This window comes from Heteronotia binoei, chromosome 4, assembly GCF_032191835.1.
Source record: "Heteronotia binoei isolate CCM8104 ecotype False Entrance Well chromosome 4, APGP_CSIRO_Hbin_v1, whole genome shotgun sequence".
Taxonomy (NCBI): domain Eukaryota; kingdom Metazoa; phylum Chordata; class Lepidosauria; order Squamata; family Gekkonidae; genus Heteronotia; species Heteronotia binoei.
The window spans coordinates 60,418,591-60,443,644 of NC_083226.1; the positions used below are offsets into that span (position 1 = coordinate 60,418,591).

The window sequence follows — 25,054 nt, forward strand, 5'->3', positions numbered from 1 at the left end:
GTGTTCAATCCATTTCATGGCTAGTTAGCTAGTACAAAAGCAGTTGACCTCATGATTAACTTATGCTTTTGAAGGGGCATGATTTCCCTTCATTATAGTTCTCAGTAATCATTTATCACTATCCCTAGAGCTTTTACTCTGTGATTGCTTCTACTTTGATGCTCAAACAATCAATAGTTTTCCCCGTGCAGTTAAACATGAAGCATTGCTTTGACCTCTCGTATTTTATAACAATGTAAGTTATTTTATTGCATCTCCTTTCCCCCCCTTTTAACAGGTTTAATGCACTATGGATAACTCACTGACTGTGGACTGATGTCTTTGCCACCTGGGGATTTGTACTGCATGTTTTTGAGAACAGAACCATTTGACAATGAATGCAAGATCATGCAATATGAGCCATCGGACAAAAAGCACTCCTCACAGTCCTGGGATGATCAATGGACAGCAGATCCCACCTATTAGGGTTCACACAGGAACTCCAAGCTCTTCATCTAACAGTAACACACCAAGCCCAGCTATTGGAAGCCTGTCTACTAGCTTACATTTAAAGACATCTCTTGGAGGAGGTGTAGCTCCTCAGAGCAACATTACTGATAGCAATATTCACTTTCCAGCTTTAAGTCCCAGGAGACAAATGGTTACAAATGGAAAGCCTTTATTTCACATCCCGCAACCTCCAGGGCTACCAGCTCCACAATCTCTGAAACCAAAACAGCAAGAGTTTGGAAACAGTTTCCCTGTAAGCACAGTGAAAGGTAGGACTCCTTTAACCCCTAAATTTGCTTTTCTAACACCTTAGTAATATTGTTGAAAGTATATTGCTAGCCTACCCTTTTGTACTGTGCGAATGCTTTAAACAGTACAAAGATTTATGCCACATGCACACACTGAACTACATATATCCTATTTCAAAGAAAATCTCAGTGTATTCTAGTCATGTTAATGTTTTTTTTTTCTATGGGATTCTGTTGTCCTCAGCCCTTTGGTGTTCATGCAAGAGATGTGTTTGGCCTTTTGTTTCCTTTCACCACTCTTCTCTATCACAATTTGAGTGTGTTTTTATATGTGTGTGTGTGTGTGAACCTGGAAGTCATGGCAACCTCTAGTGAGGTGACTGACCCCTACTGGAGGGGCTGGAGGATATTCAGAGAGGTGGCTAAATAAAGCCTGCCCCTGACTGCTGGTATTTCAAGGAGGTCTCCCATCCAAGTACTTGCCAGCTTCTGAGATCTGAAAAGATTGGGCTTGCCTGGGCTATCCAGGTCAGGGGCATCATAATTTTCTTAACCTCCAACCTGCCAGTTTTTTTTTTAAAAAATGTACTCCTATGTACTGTTAAAAGCAAAACAAAACTTGTCAAATGTTTCAAAAAGTGTATACAATTGCAACAAAATGGAAACATGAAGTCTTACATGGCTCAAAACAATAGGAAAAATAATGGCAAAATTGAAGCAAAGCAGATTTTCAAACCTAGTCCTACTCTCATCTAAGCATGGCCCTTGCTTTTCATTTTTAGTCCTGCAGTATACATCTGGACTGGCATAGTTGTGCAGTGGAAATGTTTTGCATAACACAGTACAAGTTCCTGTTATCTTTGCCTCACAATACATTGGCTAGCTGCATCATGTCCAACAAGGAATTTAAGAAGAAGACATTGGATTTATATTCTGCCCTCCACTCAGAGTGGCTCACAATCTCCTTTATCTTCCTCCCCCTCAACAAACACCCTGTGAGGTGGATGGGGCTGAGTGGACTCTCACAGCAGCTGCCCTTTCAAGGACAACCTCTGCCAGAGCTATGGCTGACCCAAGGCCATTCCAGCAGGTGCAAGTGGAGAAGTGGGGAATCAAACCCAGTTCTCCCAGATAAGAGTCCATGCACTTAACCACTACACCAAACTAAGAGAAGTCCTAGACTGATTTCCCACTCATCTTGTTTTGGTCTCATCGCTCCTTTTCCCTGCGGGGCTGCTGGTGGATTTTGCACAAGCTGCTCTGGCTGCAAGTTGCCCTGCCCCTCTTCAAGTTCCCTCCATTGCAGGCAGAAATTGGTTTTCAGAGGATCCTACCTGCTACAGAGGGACCTTGAAGAGAGGCGGAGCAACTCGCTGGTCCGGGGCAGTTTGTGCGAAATCCAGCAGCAGCCGCACGGAGAAGAGGAGAGTGAGAGCAGCATAAGTTTAGTGGGAAATCTATCTCATTCTACTAATATAAAACTTTGCAGAGAATAGGAGCACAGTGGTAGAATTAAGTTAACGGAAGGATTGTTGACAACAAGGTGTGATATGTGAGCAGACATGCTACATCAGAAGCTATGTTGGTAGTGGGACAGATTTTATTTCTACATCCCTTCCCTCCTCCTTCAAATATGGGTACTGCTTCCAACTTGCAGTTATAGGATCATTTTGCCAGTTTTTGAGAGGGGAGCAGGAAATACCAAGAGTAAACAAGCAGTCAGAGCCATGTTTCTTGCACAGTCAAAGTACCATGCCCTCCATAAATGGATCTAGTTTTTTCTTTGGTATTGAGACTCTCTCTGAATATGTATTTCCTGTTGATAAAGTTGACATTTCAAAGAATGATTACAAGAGTTGAGCATAAAAGGTTATGGCATGAATTTTCTGAAGAGCTAGACAAAGTTCAGAGTCTGGAATGAATGTTGTTTCTGTATTGGCTAATGATTATTATGGCACAACCACAAATGTTGCCTTTCTGTTTACTTGCACTTTCAGTGCGGCTTCCTTCATATTTAATTGTAGTAAAGCTATTGTTCCATTAAAATGTTCTGAAGTCTTGGGTCCAGAAGAGTGCTACAACCATTATATTGTTAGTATATTCTCAGTTTGCATATATCCTGTTAATATACTCTTGGCATCATCTAGGAATGCCAACCTTCCAGAATTACAACTGATCTCCAAACTACAGAGATCAGTTTCCCTGTAGAAAATGGCTTCTTTGGAGGGTGGATTCTATGGTATTATATCTAGTTGAGGTTCCTCCCCTCGCCAAATCCCACCCCAGACTCCACCCCTAAACCTCCAAAAATTTCCCATAGAGTTGGCAACACTAGTACCATTTTTTTATTCATTGTATAAACTGCATTGCGAGAATAATATTCAGTGAGGGTAATTATTTGTCCACTATTTATGAATCCTCTTGTAGCTTTCAAGAAGTTGTTGACCATTTCATGATACAAAATACATGACTGACCACAGCCATTCCTAATGGATTATTAGTAGTATGATCTAAATAGTGGAGTTGATCATCTACTGATGTGTATTGGGGAAGTGGTTAGATGCATGGTGAGCATTGTCTATATGTTTTAGCGTAGGACAAAAGATAGCATTTGAGTTTTGGTGTTGATCCTGGCCCGTAATCTCTGTCTTCATAGGGAAGTCTGGCAATTTATATCATTTCTTCAAATGAAGAAAACCAATGTGCAAATCTAACTAGTATGGTTTGTGCTCTGTAGCTCTCTATCTCATTTTAACATGGGGCATTACAAGTTGGAAATCTACTAGAAAGAGTGGTGGTGTCCTTAGCATTGTGACATAGGAGTATAATGTAAAGAATGAATCAGATTGGAAACGTATGACTCTGAAAATGAGGGTAGATGGAATTTTCTTCTCCTCTTTTTGACACCTGCCTATTTAGAAATAGTTTTAAAATTGATTTAACCAAATCATAGTGCCCATCACCCAGTGATAAATCATTTAAAGAGAGCAAATTCCTTCTAATTTTGAAAAGACAGATGTAACCCATGCTTCCTATCTTACTAATTGAGTCAGGGTGTGACAGTAGAAAGAATGATTTTAACTTTTGACCTCAGAATGATTTTAACTTTTGATTTTGCTGGGTAGAGTTATTTTTCCTTTATCTTGCCCTTTCACATATGCAAGGCTGGCACATGGGAGTTGGTGAACTAGGCGATTGTCTAGGGTGCCAGCTCCCAGCAGGGGTGGGGGAAGGTGCCCCCTCCCCACTCGTGGCATCTCTGAGCCTCTGGATCTTTTTTCTTTGAGGGAGCTCCCCCAATCCCTCAGAGCTGAAAAAGAGAGGCACTTCCCTTCCCCAACGTCCTCCGAGGGTGCTGGGGAAGTGAAGCGCCAAGTGTTCTTTCGGCTCTGAGGGGTCAGAGGAACTTCCCCCAATCCCTCAGAGCCAAAAGAGCAGTGCTTCCCTTCTCCAGTATCCTCCGAGGGTACTGAGGAAGCAAAGCGCCAAGAGTTCTTTTGGCTCTGAGGGGTTGGAGGAACTCTCCTGATCCCTCAGAGCTGAAAGAGTGGCACTTCCCTTCCCCAGTGTCCTCTGAGGGTGCTGGGGAAGAGAAGCACTGAGTGCCTGGCATGATGACATCACCTCTGGGTGACATCATTGCTTCATATGTGTGTGAAAAGCACACGGACAAAAACATTTCTGGGGGGGAGCACATTGGGGTTCTGCCTTGTGTGCCAGAACCCCACATACCGGGCCTGCACATATGTATTTATTTAAAAATGTAATCCCACTTTTCTCTCAGACTAGGACATGGCAGATAGCAGTTAAAAAAATGTATAAAACTATGAATTCTTATAAAAACTGCCAGGGGAAACTTTGTATATGACACTCAGAAAATTCTACTGAAGATAATGGAGTTTATATCCAAGTAATATTACTCAGTATCAAGATTCCAAGCAGATAGATCCAGGTGGGCAGTTGTGTTGGTCTGAAGCAGTAGAACAGAGTTTGAGTCCAATGGCAAATTTAAGACCAATAAAGTTTTATTCAAGGTATGAACTTTGATGTGCACACACACTTGCTCAGATACACTGAAATGGAAGGTAGTTGTTCATACATATAAGCAGAAGGTGAACAGCAAATTAGCACATACCATAATGAAGATGTTTTAACAGATGCAGAGACCAAATATAAATAACAATCTAAATTTATATGGACACAATATGATTGGATTTAGTTGGAGACGGTAATACAGTGAAGCAAATAAATTTGTCAAAATGGGGGACGGATGTGTAAATGTATCCTTCTTAATTGTGGGATATTAACAGCCCAATTCAGACATATGTGGTGGGTGGCTGCTCGGGCGTGGGTGGATCTATGGCGCTGCTAGTCGGCCTTCAAAGGGGTTCAGGGTGCTGGAGTGCAGCGCGCCCAAGCAGCAGCCGCCACCAGTAGATGTGTAAGATACGCTGGAGTGTGGCCTCTCTGAGTGGTGCGAGAGTAGGGACAGGTGGGGGTGCTTCTGCGGGGATGGCAGGGATTGGCTGCTGGTGGCTGGGGAGCCAGCCCACGTGATGCCTGCCACTGGAGACAGTGCTCCCTGAAGATAGGCTGCCCGCATGCCCCACACCCCTCGTGCACACATTGAGCCCCATGTTGTGGCTGTATAATCCTTGGGGAAGCATCCGGTCAGCACTAACCGCTAGTTCCATGGAGCAGGCTACCCATCAAAGGTGTGAAGCCGAGCCTCCGTCTGTGTCCCTCCCTGTGGCCTGCATGTGCGGATGGCCTCCCAGATGCTGTGGGCCACCTACTGCAGGCACCCGTGCCCCAAAGGTGCCGGTGGCAGTCCCCGTGGTGGCTTTCGATCATGCCCGCCTGCAGAAAATCAGACACCCATGAGGGGCGCGTGATGGTGTCAAAGTGGCCATGTGCCGCACTCACTGCCCTCTGCTTCCAGATCTTGCTTGAATAAGGACTCAACGCTATGTGCAGGATCAGATTTATTGAAGCACAGGGCTCCAGAGGGGCTGCCGTGCGAACCCCTCACAGGAAGCCGCCTGCATCTGTGGTGGGCAGAGGCGGCCGGCCGAAGGGTGCAGCCGTGGAGTGACCGGCCCCCCTGTCAGGGGCGAGCATGGTGTCCTGGACTTCGTCCCCGACTGAGCCCGTGTGCTGCATCTCCCTGGCTGCCTCGCCAGGGGTGACCGCCTCAGCAATGGCAGGAGCAGCCCCCTCAGTGCTGACCAGAGATTGGTCAATATTGGCGAGCATCTGCTCCACCCTCATGTCCCACTCCTGTGACTGCCACGCCATCGCTGTGAGACTGAAGAAGTGGCCAGTGGCCGCGGACACAGTCCCCTCTATCCCCGCCATCCAACGTTGTCCCGTGGCCTCCCGCCATTCCCGGTGCCCCTCCAGCTGGTCCCGCTCTGTAGCTGCCCACATGGAGGACAGGGTGGCGGGGATCCTTTGAGCTGGCTGTGGTCCCTGAGCCCTGGGTCTCGGGTCCCCGCCACCTGCGCAGCCTTTGGCATCACTGCTGCCTTCCGGATCCTCCAGCGGCTCCTCCTGGTTAAGGCTTGTGGGCCGCCCTGCACTCAAGTCTGCTGTGGCTGCCCCCCCCCCCAGATTCCTGGGCCCCAGATCATGGGGAGGAGATGTGGGCAGATCCAGGGTTCGCAGCATGAGGGAAGTGACTAGGGCCGACCGTCTGCGTGGGGACGTTCTTCATAGTTCTCCACCACATCGGCCATCAGGGTTATAGTGCAGCTACCTGCAGGATGGAACAGGAGTCAGATGCTGTCATGAACAGCCACTCGTGGACGCCCCATGCCCCGCGCTCCTTGCTGCACCAGGAGGGGACTCAGGCCGCTCATCATCTGTGGACAGATGGAGGTTACCCACCGCGGCATCCATGACCTTGTCACTGGATGTGTCCTCCCCTGGACTCAGCGCCTCCTGACGGCTGTCCGGACATTCTGGGGGCAGCGGGGGGTGCTGGACCTGCCGACTTCCCATTGCACAGATGCTGGACAGCCAGCTCCAGTCCTCGACTGCCTCGCTAGAGCAGCCGCCCACCTCCAAGTCCACAGTGGAGCTCGTGCTAGTCCGTGAGGATTCCTGGGAGTCTCCTGGTGGGGGGAAGGGTGTCGCCATCAGATTGTGGCAGTCCCACAGTAGCGAGGAGGGGCAGGGAAGGGTAGCAACCTTCCATGGATCATCTCAGTGCTGTGGCCAGCTACAGTCACCGGGCGGATGAGGGGTCCCATGATTGCCTCAGAGCCAGTCAGGGTCCGGGCCACCACCTCCTTATAGGTCGAATCCTCAGTGATGAGATGCTGGACCCTCTTCTTGGCAGAACCAAATGAGTCGTTTTAGCACTTCAGGGTGGACTGCTCTGTGAGGGGGACCTGGATCACAGCGAACACTCGCTCTGTTGCCATATGCCAGAAACCCCGCCGATGGGAGTTTGCTCCACCCGGTTCATGTGGCAGTGAGCGCCATCACAACATTCTTGGCCACCAAGCCAAAGAGGAGCTCCTTCTCTGCCTCAGTCCAGTTCGGCTGCCGGTGGCTCTTGATCGGTGCCGCTCTGTCTGCCACCATTCCTCCTATGGGCAGTGGAATGCGGGGGTTGCTGACTGCAGCTGGCTGATAGTGGGCGTTCTCACACCACCCTGCCCAGCTTTCCCATAGTACACCAGCAGGGCATCCGAAGGTCTCGATGGCTCCATGCTCTTGCTTGGGCAGGGCCCCTCAGAGCTCCAGTGGTGTCTGGAAGCAGTGGTGGAGTGTGTTGGGGCGGCAGCCAGGGCACTGCAGCCTGCACTACATCGTGCAAATGATGGGTGCCTGTGACAGGTGATGCCCCCCTCATCCCACCGCCGGAGCCCTGCCCAGCTGCGGACACTGCACATCCTCCCCGCTCTCAATGTGTGGGTTGCGCGGTGGCAGTGGAGATGTTATCGGACACGCAGATACTGGGAGTGCCTGAGCACTTTGCACTGAGCACATCTCTTGGATGCCACTTGCCTGGACCACTTCTGCTTGGACCGCACCACCTTCCAGGACCTGTGTGAACAGTTTGGGACGAGCCTCTGCAGCCAGATGGCCGGCCCCCACCCCATCTCCGCCCTTTAGTGGATCCTCATTTCCCTGCAATTCCTGGTGACAGGCTCCTTCCAGGGCATAGTGGCCAAAGTCCTGGAGGTCTCCCAGTCGAGGGCCAGCTGCTGCCTCCACTCTTTCCTAGATGCCATGCTTCAGCACCTCCAGCAGCATGTGTGGTTCCCAACAGGCGAGGAGGAGCTGAGGACTGCCAGTGCTGGCTTCACGGCAGTCGCGGGAAGCCGTGGACTGCACGCATGTCGCCCTGGTGGCCCTGTGGGAGGATCCCATGGTGTACTGGAACAGGCACTACTTCTACAGCCTCAATGTGCAGTCATCTTGCGACCACCAGGGAGTCTTCACAGATCAGGTGGCAGAGTTCCCAGGGAGTGTGCACAACGCCCAGATCTTCACGTCCTCAGACCATAACCACCTCCTAGCAGCCTGGCTGGATGGCCAGGGGTGGTTGCTAGGTAAGGCCACCAGGCGGCAGCATGGGGTGCCCCTCCCATCCCCTGTCCTCACCTTCCTGTCCTTCACAGTGACCGAGGGTACCCGCTGCTGCCCTACCTGCTGATGCTGTACCAGGAGGACGTGCCCGAGGACAGGGCAGCATACAACCAGGTGCATGCCTTCGGGCAGCTGAAGATGAGGTTCTGCTGCCTGCACCACACAGGTGGCCAACACAGCATGCAACCCCTGCCTGTGGCTAAGCTGGTGGCTGTGTGCATCATGCTGCACAACATCACCACCCGGCAATACCTGCTGGCCCCCGAGAACCTTCCCCTCTCGGACCCCGGGGGACTTTGGGGGGCACTTGAATTGGGAACGTGTGCGAGCTCACATCTGGGCCACTCGGCATGCGGGCAGGGCACCCAAAGACGAGAGCATGCTGTGAGTGTGGCTTCTCAAACGCCCAGGGCCACTGGATGGACTGCAATGTGCTGCTGCTTCTTGGGCACTTCAATCTATTAAGAATTGTCAGGACCACTCTCGGGATCCCTTCAAAAATTCATGGGGAAGACGATGAAATGGCAGGCAGAGCTGAAGTCCTGGGGGGAGACACAAAAAAGAAAGATAAAGTAGAAAAACATAGGGAGGGAACCTGGGAACCCCAGTGCAATGCAGGGAGTGCTTCGGTGGAGCCATCCCACACATTTCCAGCTGTCCTGTATCACAGGCCAGCTGCATTGCATACAAGCCCGCAACCACAGCAACCGTAGTGGGGGCCAGCGCGAGCGGCAGGACCTGCCCTAGATGGCGAGTTGGTGGCTGGGTTGCGGAAAGCCGCAACACGTGTTGCACCCCCTTTGCCCTGGCACGGGGATGCCCGAGACACGGGATGCAGGGGATGGCAGCGGGATGGGTGGCCGGGGTGCACCCCCACATGCACATGTGCGGGGCCTGGCACCACGCCTGGAGCTGCAACCACGCTGGCCGGTCTTGGTGGCTGGGGGCCGTGAGGACTCCTAGCTGGACTTACCTATTCATAGGGGGGGCTCCGGAAGCGAGACCTGGTAGGGCTGGGAAGCACACGTGGTTAAGCATACAGCCCAGAATTAGCTCACCTAATTCAGCATCTATAACAAGTAACATCCTTCTATGTGTTGTTTCCGCCACCAAGTGCACCCCTCCTCGTGCTAAGTCCACACGGCGCGGCCCTCTGGAGCAGAGTGGTGTGCTGTGCGCCCTGCCCTCCCTGTGGAGTTGTGCGTGGCCAGAGTTGAAACCTTTGTAGGGTGGGGGGGCACTGATTGGGTGCAGGAGGCGGGCCGTGGCCAGCCCGCAGTGGGTGGAGATTGGTAGGCCGATAACATGGCTCCCAAAGAGGTTTCCGCGCTGCCGCATCAGTGTCGGCGGCGTGTGTTTCTTACTTCCACTGCTGCCTATGGGGTACACCAGCATTTTCCGTGGCGCAACTATGTGCCTGGCGGGAGGGGGGGCATTCCTGCACCGAAAACTCTGTGGGAGCTGACCAGCAGCGGCCCAAGTGCGGTGCGGTGGTGCTGCACCATCAGCCCATGGCAGCGGCACGCTGTGGTGGCTGGAGAGTGGCGCATGCCCCATTTCCACCGGTGCAGAGGAGGATCCGCCGGCATAAGTCTCCAGACTGCCGGTGTAGCGGTAAGTCTACTTCCACAGCACTTCCGCCCCCCCCCCCCCCCGTATTGCTCTGTAAGAGCAATTAACTGAGACCCTGTTGTTATGCTTCATATGTCTTCTTTCAAGCATGGAGGTAACTAACAGCATCGTTTTCTTCTTTCAAGCATGGAGATAACTAACAGCATTGTTGAGATAGGCTGAACAGTTGTGCAGTGTTATGTCTCCTCTTTCACCAGATCAGAGAAATACACTCCTATATGCACTGCAAATTGCTGAATTACAAGTTATTACACCATTTAACAATACCACGCAGGACTTAACAGGGATATTAGTTTTTTATCGTATTATGGCTGAGTTCACACACTAAATAGTGTGCTTTGGAACAGGATTTTTAAGGTGTAAAAATAGCAAAATCCACTTGCACAGTCACTGTGTGAAAGCACCCTACATATGCTAAACTCATCCAGTTCTTATATATACTTTCTCACCAAGAAGAGCTCTACATCCTCTTTATTTTTCTTATGTCTCTTTTGGAATAGTAGATTGGATTAGTAGATTGGAATACTGATCGTAATGTCTCTCTCTCGGCTTGACTTCGCGAACGAAGATTTAAGAAGGGTGCAGTAGTCCACGTCTGCTGCAGGCTCGCTGGTGGCTGACAAGACCAATGCGGGACAGGCAGATCCGGCCACAGTGGCTGCAGGGAAAAGTCTGATTCGGGGTTGGTGCTGTAGCAGTGCGATTCTTCCGCAATCTCCTTTTGTCCTCAAGACCAGCTATGCGTGCGTTCTCAAAGGAAGAGACAGCCTGGTGGATGGTGTGCCTCCATGCTTTGCGATCTGAGGCTAGGTCAGACCACTGGTGATGGTTGATGTGACAGGTGCCAAGGGATTTCTTCAAGGAGTCCTTGTACCTCTTCTTTGGTGCCCCTCTATTTTGATGGCCGGTGGAAAGTTGACCATACAGAACAATCTTGGGAAGGCGGTGGTTTTCCATCCTAGAAATATGCCCTGCCCAGTGCAGCTGCGTCTTCAACAGCAGTGCCTCGATGCTTGTAACCTCCGCCCGCTTGAGGACTTCAGTGTTGGTCACAAAGTCACTCCAGTAGATGTTGAGGATGGTGCGAAGGCAGCGCTGATGAAAGCGCTCAAGGAGTCGCAGGTGATGACGGTATAAAACCCACGATTCGGAGCCGTAGATGAAGGTTGTCATCACAACCGCTTTGTAAACATTGATCTTTGTGCCTTTTTTCAGATGCTTGTTGCTCCACACTATTTTGTGCAGTCGGCCAAGTGCACGGTTTGCCTTTGCCAGCCTGTTGTCAATCTCCTTGTCGATCTTGGCATCTGAGGAGATGATGCACCCCAGGTAGCTGAACTGCTGGACTGTCTTCAGAACTGATTCACCCACAGTGATGCAGGGAGGGTGATAATCTTCCTGGGGTGCAGGCTGGTGGAGAACTTCTGTCTTCTTCAGACTAACTTCTAGGCCGAAAAGCTTGGCAGCCTCTGCAAAGCAGGACATCATATGCTGCAGAGCTGATACTGAGTGGGAGACGAGTGCAGCATCATCAGCAAACAGTAGCTCTCGGATAAGTTCTTCCATTGTCTTGGAGTGAGCCTTTAGTCGCCTCAGGTTGAACAGGCTGCCATCGGTGCGATAGCGGATGTAGACACCATCGTCATCATCTAGATCTACTGCGGCTCTTTGAAGCATCATGCTAAAGAAGATCATAAAGAGAGTTGGCGCGAGAACGCAGCCTTGCTTTACACCTGTGCCTATTGGGAAGGGCTCCGAGAGGTCATTGCAGTGTCTGACTTGGCCTCGCTGGTCTTCATGTAGCTGGATGATCATGCTGAAGAACCTTGGGGGACATCCTAAACGTTACAAGATTTGCCACAGGCCTTTCCTGCTAACGGTATCGAAAGCTTTGGTAAGGTCGACAAAAGTCACATATAGACCCTTGTTCTGTTCCCTGCATTTCTCTTGGAGCTGCCTGAGAACAAATACCATGTCGGTGGTGCTCCTGTTAGCTCTGAAGCCACACTGGCTCTCTAGGAGGAGTTCTTCTGCAATGGTGGGCACCAGTCTGTTCAGGAGTATTCTGGCAAGGATTTTGCCTGCGATGGAGAGCAGGGTTATCCCCCGGTAGTTGGAGCAGTCTGACTTTTCCCCTTTGTTCTTGTGTAGAGTGATGATGATTGCATCGTGAAAGTCCTGTGGTAGTTTGCCTTGTTTCCAGTAGGTGACAAGTACTTTGTGAAGTGTGCTATGTAGTACTGTGCCCCCATGCTTCCAGATCTCTGGTGGGATTCCATCAACTCCCGCTGCCTTGCCACTTTTCAGTTGCTTGATGGCTTTAACAGTCTCTTCTAGGGTGGGGATCTCATCCAACTCTGTTTTCACTGGTTGAAGTGGGGTGAAGTGGATTGCTGAATCTTGAACTACGCGGTTGGCACTGAAGAGAACCTGAAAATACTCCGACCACCGGTTCAGTATGGATGCCTTGTCTGTGAGGAGCACTTGGCCGTCTGCACTACGCAAGGGACTCTGGGCCTGATATGATGGGCCATATACTGCCTTCAGGGCTTCGTAGAACCCTCTTAAATCACCAGTGTCTGCACACAGCTGGGTTCTTTCTGCAAGCTTGGTCCACCACTCGTTCTGAATGTCTTGAAGCTTGCGCTGGAGGTTGCTACATGCAGCGCGAAAGATTGCTTTTTTCCCGGGACAGGAGGGCTGAGCAAGATGTGCTTGGTAGGCAGATCTCTTTTTCGCTAGTAATTCTTGGATCTCTTGATTGTTCTCGTCAAACCAGTCCTTGTTCTTCCTTGTGGAGAACCCGAGGACTTCTTCAGAGATCGACAGGATGGTAGTTTTTAGGTGTTCCCAGAGTGCTTCTGGAGAAGGATCTGTGGGGCAACTGGGGTCCTCAATTCTTGACTGGAGTTTTGCCTGGAAGGCAGCTTTAACTTCGGCTGATTGAAGGCTGCCAACCTGAAGCTTCCTCCGAGGGATACCTCCTCTCCTGGGTGTGGGTTTAAAGTGAAGACGGAGATTGCAGCGTACAAGACGATGATCTGTATGACATTCCGCACTGGGCATTACTCGGGTGTGTAAGACATCTCAAAGGTCTCTCTGGCGCACCAGAATGTAGTCGATAAGGTGCCAGTGCTTGGATCATGGGTGCATCCAGGTTGTCTTCAGGCTGTTCTTCTGCTGAAAGATAGTGTTGGTGACGGTGAGCTGGTGCTCCGTGCAGAATTCTAGCAGGAGGCGCCCGTTATCATTGCAGTTGCCAATGCCGTGTTTGCCAAGTATTCCTTTCCAGGCTTCCGAGTCTTTACCTACTCTGGCATTGAAGTCGCCAAGGATGATCACCTTGTCCTCTGTAGGGGTAGATCAGCATAGAACTTGTTCTTTTCTGCAGGATATGCTTGAAGGGTTGGGGCATACACACTGAAGAGTGTTGCATGCTGCTTGTTTTGAAGTGGGAGGCACATGGACATGATGCGATCTGAGTGACCTGTTGGCAGGTTTTCGAGTTTGGAGGCAATGGAGTTCCTGACCATGAAGCCAACACCAGAAAGGCGGCTCTCAGCCTTTGACTTACCCGACCAGTAGAGGGTATAGCCAGCACCATGTTCTTGAAGACTACCTTCCTCAGGAAAACGGACCTCACTGAGAGCTGCTATGTCAATATTCAAACTGAGAAGTTCGTGGGCAACTAGAGCAGAGTGTCGTTATAATAATAATAATAATAATAATAATAATAATAAATTTTTATTTATATCCCGCCCTCCCCGCCTAGGCAGGCTCAGGGCGGCTAACAACATTTCAATAAGTTATACAATATAGGGTTTAAAACAATTAGGTTATACAGTAATATAAAATAACAATCTAAAACAATATAAGATTATACAATAATTTAAAACAGCGATCTCGTTCAGGGCGACCACTGTCTACTGTGTCAAGCATGGTTCTGATGTTCCAACACGCAAGCTTTAGTCTTTGCACACTTTGTGAGGCAGGTACATGCCTTTTCTTTGTTGTTATTTTTTGACCGCAAGTAAGGATGCCCGTTGACCGCGGCTAGCCAACTGGGGTGGGGGAGACGAGCTTTGTTTAGGCCACCTTTTCTAGGCCCCTCTCCGTGTGGAGCAAGCAGTGTTGTCCCTAGATAAGGCTGCTTGGTCGTTCAGGGTGCTGCCGAAAAATGCTTTCGTCTCCGGGTCAGCATCAGGCGACCAATACCCTGAACCACCTACATGCAGGATCGTGACTGCGGCTTCCAGTGGCATCTTCCACCTGCCGTTTCGCCCTTTGCCCATCGCTGCAGGACTTGGTGTGTTGTGTGTTGTGGATGTGGATATGCCCTTCAGGCCTGCACAGAGGAATTTTTAGGTGAAGCACAATGTGCGCGGTACTGGCTCTACCCTTTCATCTTGGGGTCATCTGCCATGGCCCAGTAAGCCAGGACGCCGGCAGCGAGTCCTCCAGGTGGTAGGTGTTACATTAACGAGCTCTATCTGCCCGGGTTTGATGTTAGAGTTTTCCTTCTCTTGGCTAGCGAGCCCAGCCTGCCCATCCGGTTATACCGCCGGACATTCGGTCGCACCATGACGTGGCAAACTCTGTGAGAAACGGGGCGGGGGGGCAGTGGGAAGGTGTTGCCACGGATGCAGTAATGCAGGAGAGGCCATTGCAGTGACCATCTGCCAGGCATAGCCGGACAGTGACCACGCGGCGTTCACTACACCAGGAAAGGAGAGGCTATGTATTGCGCATACACTTTCCCTGGGGGGGGGGCAGGATACCCAAGAGGGAGTATCCTCCCCCCCCCCGATCGTAATGTAATGCAATGAATAAAATAGCAAAAAAATGAAATCTAAAAGCAGTTTTAGGGCACTTACTAAACTGAATTTGAGGTATCTTGAGATGTTTTTGAAGGATGTTTATTAAGAAGACAGGATGTCTCTCATAGCATTGATCTTTTTTCTGTCTGTGAATATACAAAATACTCAGTGTTGACGAGGCTTTCATGGAATATAGTTTCTTGTCTGCATGTAAAAAACAAAGAAAGTTCTTGCTGGCAACAATTGTTTGACATGCTTTGGTATTAATTTAATTGTAACTGATAATGTATTTATAGCTTGCTTTGGATTAGGAGTGGGGAATATAGTTTTTTCTAGCAGTCAATATGCATGTTTGAATTTAAAACATGCACTCCTAATTTGTCAGTGGAATGGAAACATTAGAAACAGATATTTGACAGACTACTTGCCTTTGGTCCTCAACAGGGTAATGGTTTGTAATGTACGCCTGAGAGGAATTCAGAACTGACTTTTCCCACTTTATACTCTGGATGAGAAAGGCAAGTCTGAACAGGAACAGTTGTATGCTTCTTGATTTTGTTTAATACTGCATTACCTTCTGCATATTAACAATGCAGTCCTAAACACAGTGACACCCTTTTATGCCCATTAACTTCAGTGAGGGGTGTAGTTCTGTTTAGGATTGCACAATATGGTTATAAGTGCAGATTTAACATTATTGAATATATTGTACCATCAGATCTTTCAATAGGATTAAAATAAGATATGCTTATAATTTTGAAGTCTGTATCTTGAAACCAGATTTTTGCATGTGTGGCTGATAAGCACTGAGAATTTAGGGTATGTCTAACTTTGCATTCTAATGCTCATACAAAAATTCTTATTTTTGAAAGCACAATAAGTGATACTTCTTTTCAAGTAATTTCACAATCCGTAACTTTAGCCACTATATAGTTATGTCAGCAAACCAAGGGGTTCTAATCAGGGGTCATTTTGTAGAAAAATAGGTGGTGAAGCTCATCCAGGGATTGTTATGCAGCTGCACATACTATTCAATGGACAAGGAGGTGGAACTCTCAGAAGGAGGAGGTGGAACTCTTAGAAAGGTTCAGGAGCTGTGCTCCTGTGAGCTCCCACTGAATCTGAGGCTTATTCTAATAAAGAAAAAAGTACACCCCATTAGTCCGAATTCTTACTACAGCTGCTACAATGCATGGGGACGCAAAACAAAATCTCTTTCTGCAGAGAGATTATATGCCTGAAGAGTCTTATGGAAATATATTTCCCTTAGACTTGTTATGCCACATGATGGGACATGAAACTGGCAACGGAATAGGTTTGTACATTAACAAACTCTATAACATTTATGATGAACTAAGTCTTCAGTTCTAGGTTAGGATTTCCTATTTATCAAAGATCAGGTATCATATGCACTGCTACTATGCTCTTTGAACTTGATGTGTATGTAAATGCTTGGAAAACATATGACAAATTTTCAAAAAGATTGGCTTTGAGTGCTGTTTGCATTATCCTTACCTCAGTTGAAGGCTACCTGAAAATACTTCTGCATAGTGTCCCTCCATGCAGGGAAACAGAACACTTGTATTGGATTGATTGTGAATGTCTGTTGAATCACTTGCAATGTCTTCACACCAATTTCAGAAAGTTGTGATAGGGAATATTTCACATGATTGGTCTCATTCAAATGGGAATTTTAATGTAAATGTTCATGGCATCAAGTAGGCATATGCTTTGTGATCTTCCACATAAGGTGACAGATTAATTGACCTGAACTGAGATACTGACATATTTGTTAAATTCTACCAGATTTTGAACCATTAATATTAACTTTGAATGAATCATTAGGTGATCTCAGCATGCTGGGCTGAGCAAGCAAGACCTATACACATGGGAAAAAATTATATTTATCTATGTGCTGAGTTCATTTTTTTTTTTTTAAATGACCTTATGGCACATTTGCCATTACTCATTCAATGATACCCATACTGCCTTTGGCTATGATTTATAACATGCCTCATATAGAAGGACTGTAAAACTAATGGACAACTTAGCAAACTTGCAAGTGGGTTGGAAAATATGTTTTGTCAAGTATCTGGTGAGGCATTCCAGGTCACCAATTTGACAGGGTGGTTTGCTGTAGAGAAAGACTGACAGGAATTATTGTTAGCTTTTAACCCCCTTTTTGCAGTCCCAGTTAATCTTAGGAGCTATTGTGGCTTACATAATCATTGTAATGAGTTTAAGTTAAACTTCAGCCCCCCTAAAAATTCCTGTGCCCATGAGCCAGCCAGCCTTGATAGTTCAGATGCTCATTGACTCAGAACTGCTGTCTGGCAAGATGGAAGGAATGAAGCACAGCAGGGTCATCAGGGTATCAGAGGAAGAGGGACGGCAGGTGGTTGGGCTGAAGTGGGGAAAGTTCTAGAAAGAGCAATTGACATGTGTTGATCCAAGTTGTTAAATGTACTGAGACTCCAGGATAAAATATTGAGAGAAAAAGGCTGATGAAGGACTGGAACCGAAACCGTGAGAAATCCTGGGCTAATCGTCCCTTACTCTCTCGGAGATAAACTTTGCTGGAAATTTGAGAACTCCACCCAAGTCGCTGAACATAAGCTGGAAAAGCAGGAAGGCATTTGCCTCGGAGGAACTGTACTTTATTATCTTTGTACAGTAGACAGTGTGGGGGAGTGAACGGAACTCTATTTCCAGTCGCATTTGTTGAATCATGTGTTATGAGCATTTGTTGAATCAAGTATTATGAGTGGTTTAGAAGTTACTAATGGTGACTATTGCTACGCATGTAGGTTGCATATACACTATTTGTGTAAAAGTGTTATTGTCATTCTGGTGATTTTTGGCTTAATTATTCACTTACATTGGAACCTGTTGATATTTACCATTTTCTCCAGGGAAGCTGATCTCTGCCAGCTGGAGATCAGTTGTAAAAGCGGGAAATCTCCAGGCTCCACCTGGAGGCTGAAGACCTGGAGATAACCATGCACAATTAAATTCACTCTGCAATATTATTTAAATCCACTAATATTGAACGCTGTTTCTGCTTACAGAAGTCACTTTATATATTGCCCTTAGAAGAATAATACAACTTAGAATACTATAATATTATAACACATAACAAAGTTTCAATGAGACATATTCCATAATGGAAAAGAACATTACAATATATACTCAATTAAAATGATGTCCTCCTGAAGTCTGCTACCATACAGGAATAAATCCTCTTCTCGCTACCACAAGGCTGAAAGGATGCTAGTATTCTTCCAGAATAAAAGTGAAAGTGACACGCTTCCAGTAAAAAATAGGCGTGTTTCGGTTGCATCCTTCGTCCGACACATTACTGGGTTATTCTGGAACCAATGCTCAAATCATTGAAGACACAAAATACAATGGTCAATTTATCTAGGCTCAAAAGGTTCTCTCATGCGGCATGCAAGCCACGTTTTACCAATGGTTTACTCCTGGAACCAGTGCTCGTGTAATCTGAATTCAGAAAGTCTTGTCAATTACTTCAGGCACTAGCAGTTCTGCTGGGAACCATATGGCAACCATATGTGTAATTTTGTCTTTAACTATTGCTGTTTTTTAAGTTTTGGCTCCTTACTAGTATTTTAAAATTACATTTTATGACACAGATGGCCCAGCCCAGCAAGGTCTAATTTATCTCGGATTCGACCCTCATAACAAATGAGTTTAACATCCCTGATTTATAATGTGTTAACAGCAAACATGGAAGGATGCTTCAGTTGCTTGTCTTGGGTGTCAGTTTCAAGCAACCTGAAGACTTACAAACGCCTTTTTTCAGGCCATATGAAACTGACCATATAATTTCTCAGGCTCCCTAGGCCTTGTCTCTTATATATTGATTTGGTACAGTGGGAGCAGAAAAAGAAAAAAAGTGAATATCTGATTTGGTAAAAAAATCATGGGGCTATATACCTTCAGACTTCTGAGCGAGTCACAGATGACATCATACAGCAGAACTCAGTAAGCTACTTTGCCTGGTAATAACTATTAGCATTTAAACTGGAAATTTCAGGAAGGGTAGAATTTCTACCTGACACTTCTCTGGAGAAGCCTGACCAATTACTTCCAATTGTTGCATAGGTGACAGAGTGCACATACCAATAGGACTGGCTGCTTTGGTAACTGCCCCAAATTAAGCTTTAAATGCTATAAAATGAGAAGCTGTAGTAAGTTAGGTTACAACATGTACAGTACAATCCTAGGCAGAGTTATACTTTTCAAAGCGTTCAGACTTCAGGGAGTGAAACTCTTGTTAGGACTGCACTGCCTGTTATAAAATGGACGCAACAGAAAGAACCATCCATAGTACTTTTTCATTAACATATTTATTTATTGTACATTTATAAGATTTTTTTTAAATCAAGGCTCACCAAGCTATGATGGTTAAAATTCCAGTGACAGCGTAATTCACATAATTTATTTTAAAGGTCCAGTTAAAATCCAACCACATCTTTCAAAACTTGTTCAATAAAGATGTCAGTGGTAGTGGTGGGGTGGTTGTGTCACTGTGGAAAAATGTATAGCCATCCAACTTTAAGTTGTGTGAGAACAGTGAACATCTAATCAGCAGGGATAAATTTCTGTGTAATTGTCAAGAAAACCTTTAATGTAAATAATAGGTGCACAGATTTCTGAACAGTGTTATGGGCAAAAATGTTAATCACTAAGCCGTTTGAGACAAACTTGAAATCCTGTTTACATAGTTATTATTTTACTCTTTAGGGCCATTGTTTTTTCATCTTTCACTTGGCATAGTCTGAAAAAGAAGTTCATCAGTATGCTATGGAACTCCTTGCGCAAAAAGCTGGATTCCATCTTCATTTGTTTTTCTCCCCACTAGTTTCCTTTAATCAGTTTCCATTGACTCAGTAAGGCCTGACAATTGACAATGTTTTACACTGAAGTGATTAAATTATAAATGCATAAGTTTGTATTCAACATGCCAGACTACTTCTTTTAAGCTTTGTACATTCTAGCAGCTCTGAAATGGTTAAACAAAACTCAAATACAAAACAAGATTTGAATCACAAGGGAGTCACAGATGATAGACAACTAGTGGGTGAGAGATTCACTTTGAAGCCAATAGAAATAGGTCTGAGTAAGTTCCTCTAGTGTTTGCGTTTCTTGCCAAATGGACAGAATTTAGCACATAATAGTTCCTGGGTTGATATTCCTGTTGTTGTTTTTTGTTGGGGTTTTTGTGTGTGTGTGCACGTATGTATAAACTTTGTGAAGCTACAAAAAGAGTTGTGCTTGTGGTTTATTTTCCATGATTTCTATTTAAAATGAAATGTTTATTGTTGTAAGAATTTCCATTGGAACAGAATATTTTAGAGAATTTCTTAAAAATACTGTGTTCATATGTAACTTCTGAGCAATTGTTAGCTTAAATCCTAGTTGAGGAAATTCAGTTCTTCACATAGCATTCCAGCAAATTCAGGAGTCATCCTGACAATTTTTCAAATGTATTAGTTTTTGTAATCCTTAGAAGGAACCTGATAGCTAGAAGAACTAGCAAACATAGAAAGCTATCCAAAAAGCAGCAATACACTTATAAAAATATCTGGAAAATATTTATTTACTATCTTTATAATCTACTTTTTTCACTAGGCTTTGTGTCAGATTTTGTGTATTGTTATATTTTAAAAATGTACAATGCCTCAAAGGGTGTAAGGACCATGGCACGTTTTAATCACTTTTTGTTAAAAATATTGCCTGTTTTGTTCAGTCTGACCTTTCTATTCCATTCCTTAATACACTGTGGCATTCAGATTTTAAATGAACTGGTTTCATTTTTAATATGCAGTAAAAAAGACATCTCAGCAATTAAAAGGGATATTGAAGCTGATAAATTAGTAATAGGTCTACATAATCATAGCCTCTCTTCATAGTTTCCTCTTATGATTATGTATGCAGCTTCAGACTCTCATGAGAGGTGAAATAACAGTCAATCTGGCATAATAGTCAAGCTGGAGAAAGTTTCTTCCTCTCCTCATTTTTTAGAATGTATTGGAGTTTTCTTACATTCACACGTCCACCTTCTCTTCTCATTTTCCTGTACCCTGTTAGCTCATCTTTTCAGTCCCCGTCCACCCCGTGGTTTTTACATCTCTGTGCATTACAACAAATTAGGGTTGCCAGGTTTTACCTGGCTCCTGGGGGGATCTTCTAATGCATGCTTTGCATGCGTGGTATGATGATGTTACCTGGAAGTGACATCATCACACTGGGCACATGGCATGAGGATACGAACAATTTGGGTAAAAACTCTATGATGCCATAGAGTTTTACCCAAATTGCTAGAGTGACCCCTGCACAACATGCCTGGCAAGATGACGTCACCCAGAAAGGACATCATTGGGCTGGGCATGTCAGGCATGATGAAGCTATGGGGGGGGCAGGGATCTCCCTGCCAGATAGCTCTGTGCAGGCGCATTGGGGCCCCTGAAACTGTGGTACTCCTGTCCCCAGTGGGAGGCTACAAAACCTACAACAAATCATCAAAAGATCATAATCAATAGAGATTTTCATTTTTGGCTTCATAGGACAGGAGCCAAGTTGCTGGTTTCTTTGATCGCAGGATGGTCTTTTTTGTGGTTGCCATCTGCCCACCACCTGTGGAATGTCCTTCACTAGGAGCTGAGGAACTGTTTTAAAGGCTTGCCTGTTCCAAAAGGACTTTTCATGCAGATTAAGGGATTGCTGGAGGGTTGGGGAAGGGAGTGGCCTCTCTTTATTGCTGTGATGATTTTATATCATTTGATTTTAAATAGTGTTGGGAACTGCCTTATTTAATGGTGGATTTGGGGGTGAAGTCTGGGGAGGGTGGGGTTTGGGCAGGGGAGGAACCTAAGTGAGCTAGAATGCTATAGAGTCCAACCTCTGAAGCTGCCATTTTCTCCAGGGGCACTGATCTTTGTCAGCTGGAGATTAGCCTTAATTCCAGGAGATCTCCAGGCCTCACCTTTCCTCACCCAATAGGGTTGCCAATCCCCAGGTGGAGCAGGGGATCCCCCAGTTTGGAGACCCTCCCCCCGCTTTAGGGTTGTCAGAAAGCAGGGGGAGGGGAGGGAAATATCTGGTGGGAACTCTATTATTCCCTGTGGAGATTTATTCCCATAGAAAATCATGGATAATTGATCCACGGGTCTCTGGGGCTCTGGGGGGGGGCTGTTTTTTGGGATAGAGGCACCAAATTTTCAGTATAGCATCTAGTGCCTCTCCCCAAAATACCCCCCAAGTTTCAAAAAGATTGTACCAAGGGGTCCAATTCTATTAGCCCCAAAAGAAGGTGCCCCTATCCTTCATTATTTCCTATGGAAGGAAGGCATTTAAAAGGTGTGCCGCCCCTTTAAATGTGAGGGCCAGAACTCCCTTTGGAGTTCAATTATGCTTGTCACAGCCTTGATATTGGCTCCACCCCTAATGTCTCCTGGCTCCACCCCCAAAGTCTCCTGGCTCCACTCCCAAAGTCCCCAGATATTTCTTGAATTGGACTTGGCAACCCTACCACCCGACAGCCTTGCTTATGTCATTGGAGCACTGTGCCCTTTCTTTTCATTCCTAAGAATGTGTTCATTTTTGATTTGTTAAAAAATTCCAGTTGCGATATCAATAAATTGATATAAGAATGTGCAAAAATTAAAACAGGGTTCCTGTGACTCCATGGATGACAATGGTACCATCCCTTGAAATCCGGATTATTTAAGTCATGTGGAAGAAAATAAATTCATTCTGCAACTGTAAAATGAAGAGGGAGGGCAGATGTGAGGAAGAACCATGTCCAGTCTCATTCCAATGCTTGTGGATCAACTTCCAAGAAAATGAAGAGTTAAGTGTGTAGAGAGGTCACAAATCCTTTTTCAGGTTTACAAATGAAGTCTAATGATATTTAGTACATATGAGAGCTGAGATGCTTACTATTACTCAGCATCAGTAATTTGGGAAGGGGATACATATGTTTTAAATAAACAAATAGCTATCCTAAAGCATATTAGAACATGCTAGGCTATTTGCATAATTGACTGGCTCTAGAAAATACATGGCTTGGCAAGAAATGTTTAGTTTAATTCAATGTGTTAGAAACTGTTACCAATCAGTTACAATGTAGGAAACAATAGGATACTTGTTGTAGTATCATGCGTTATTTAGTGTATACTTTTAATATAACGCAATTTTTTTTTCAGATTTCATACATGGTATCACTTCCCCCTGCACTGTTTTTCCAAGACCCAAAGTGCATATGAGAATTTTCCAGTGTAGATGCAAACCCCTGTGTATTAGCCACCCCCAAGGTTCCCTCCTCTTACCTAAATTCTAAGTGACTTCACAGATTCATTTGAGCTTCTAACATTAACTGTTTAGGGTTTTTACTCCATGTTATGATCTGGGTGAATTCTAGTTGGCTAAATCATCTCACAATATGCCCTTAGTATTTGATTATTTGTTTCAGCTATAGAAAAAGAGTGGCAAGCCCTTTTTACTTTTAAAACAGTCACAGTCCTAGAAGGACTAGCACTGGGTAGGCCTCATTTTGGGTAGGAGCTCACAGGAGCGGAGCTCTGGAACCTCTAAATTTCTTTCTTAGCCCACCCCCCCCGAATGCTTCTGGGATCCATTGTTCACTCTAAGATTTGCTGAAATCTAAGATTTGACACACTTTCCAATGATGTTCCCCACAAAAAATGGAAAAGTAACCGAAACATATAAAGCAGACAGATGGAAATCTTCATGCCACTATGGCCACATAGGAGAAATTAATTTAAAAAGTTTGATGGGAGTAAGGTTTTATTATGACAGTTATAATTCAAGAAGCATTTTAAGGTAGATGCTGAGCTGATATAATTTAGTACATCTTCCGGTGATGTCAGGGGATGCGGCATATGCCAATGAGTTGTGCATGTCTTTTTCTATGAAATAACCCTTGACTCTGGGAGAGATTGGAAACAGGATTGCCAAGCAATGCCGGAAAACTGGCAGAAGTGCTGTTTGGGGAGGGGGGGTGCGGGGGGGGGGTGCGCAGTATCATCAGAGAAAAATTTACCACAGAGTTTCTGGTGATTCCTAGAGCTACTCTCTTGTATAAACTCCTGTAAGTACACAAGACTGTTTCTCCCTCCCCTTAATTTTTCTAGCCCTACATCCCTAAGCCGTGTAGGACAACAGGACTCCATTCCCACTGGGGCACTGGAAAGCTGATTAAATTGTGAATAGCTTCTCCAGATTGACAAACAAATAATTTCATTGCTCTAATATGAAGAAATAATTCAGTAGCTGTTAGCAGGAAAGGTGTAAAGGTATGCTTTATGATCAACCATAAAGCAAATAAACCCACATATTAGTGTTGGTTATTCTTTGCAAGGAGCACACATTGCATAGGGTTTAAAACACACTAGAGTTTTTAGCCTCCAGATGGAGCCTAGAAATCACCCATAATAACAACTGATCTCCACATTACAGAGGTCAGTTCCCTTGGTGAAAACAGCCATGTGACAGGAAGTCAGATGCTATCACTGTCATGTAAAAGAAAAAGGAGGAGTTATTTTCCTATTATATAACAGTGTTATCATGTCCCAGATGTGACTTCATTGTTGACGTGGGGGCTTTGTGCTTAAAGTGAGAATGGATAGAGGATTGGAAAACTGATTGCTTGTCAGAAGATCAAGCTGTGCTAGTAAGGGACAAGGAGAAAGCAAAGGAGAGTTTTTGCAGGGAGAAGTGGTCTCTGACTCGTCTGAATGATCTTGACTTGACATCCTGCTAATCCTTTCAGGATGCATGAAAAGAAACAGGAGGCTTGGCACCCTTGCTCCCTACTCGTGTGCCCAGCAGCAAATACTTCAAAAAAGCAGCAATGATTTTGGTGTTATAAGGTATCATGACTCTTGAGTCTTTCATCTGAATTTTCAGACTCATGAGTGGAAGACTACTGCTGCTCTAAAGTCATGAGGGTACAATATAAGTTTCCTTGTGTTAGAGAGAACCAGCTTCAGATGGGGGACTGGTGATGTTGGGGAAAGTAAAATGTATTGCTCCAGAGATTTGTGACAATGTGCAAATAGAAATAATTTATTAGTGCTTCTTAGATTCTGTGATATTTCACATAAATATAACATCTAGATGTGTGGCTATAAAAAGGATGTAGTTAAATATTTAAATTGAAATATATTTTATCAGCAATCTGCTAAAATTGCTATTTTGAATATATACTTTCATTTCCCT

General features: G+C 45.7%; 1 protein-coding gene across 2 annotated transcripts in view; it reads left to right on the top strand.

Annotated features, from left to right (window-relative positions):
• The window catches only part of GLIS3 (GLIS family zinc finger 3), a 283,772-nt gene that overhangs the window by 17,887 nt on the left and 240,831 nt on the right, over nt 1-25,054 (top strand). For both annotated transcript variants that reach the window (XM_060237383.1, XM_060237384.1), the window contains exon 2: nt 278-758. In XM_060237383.1, coding sequence (XP_060093366.1) covers nt 374-758 — 385 coding nt within the window. In that variant the 5' untranslated portion in view covers nt 278-373. The remainder of the gene's footprint in view (nt 1-277; nt 759-25,054) is intronic.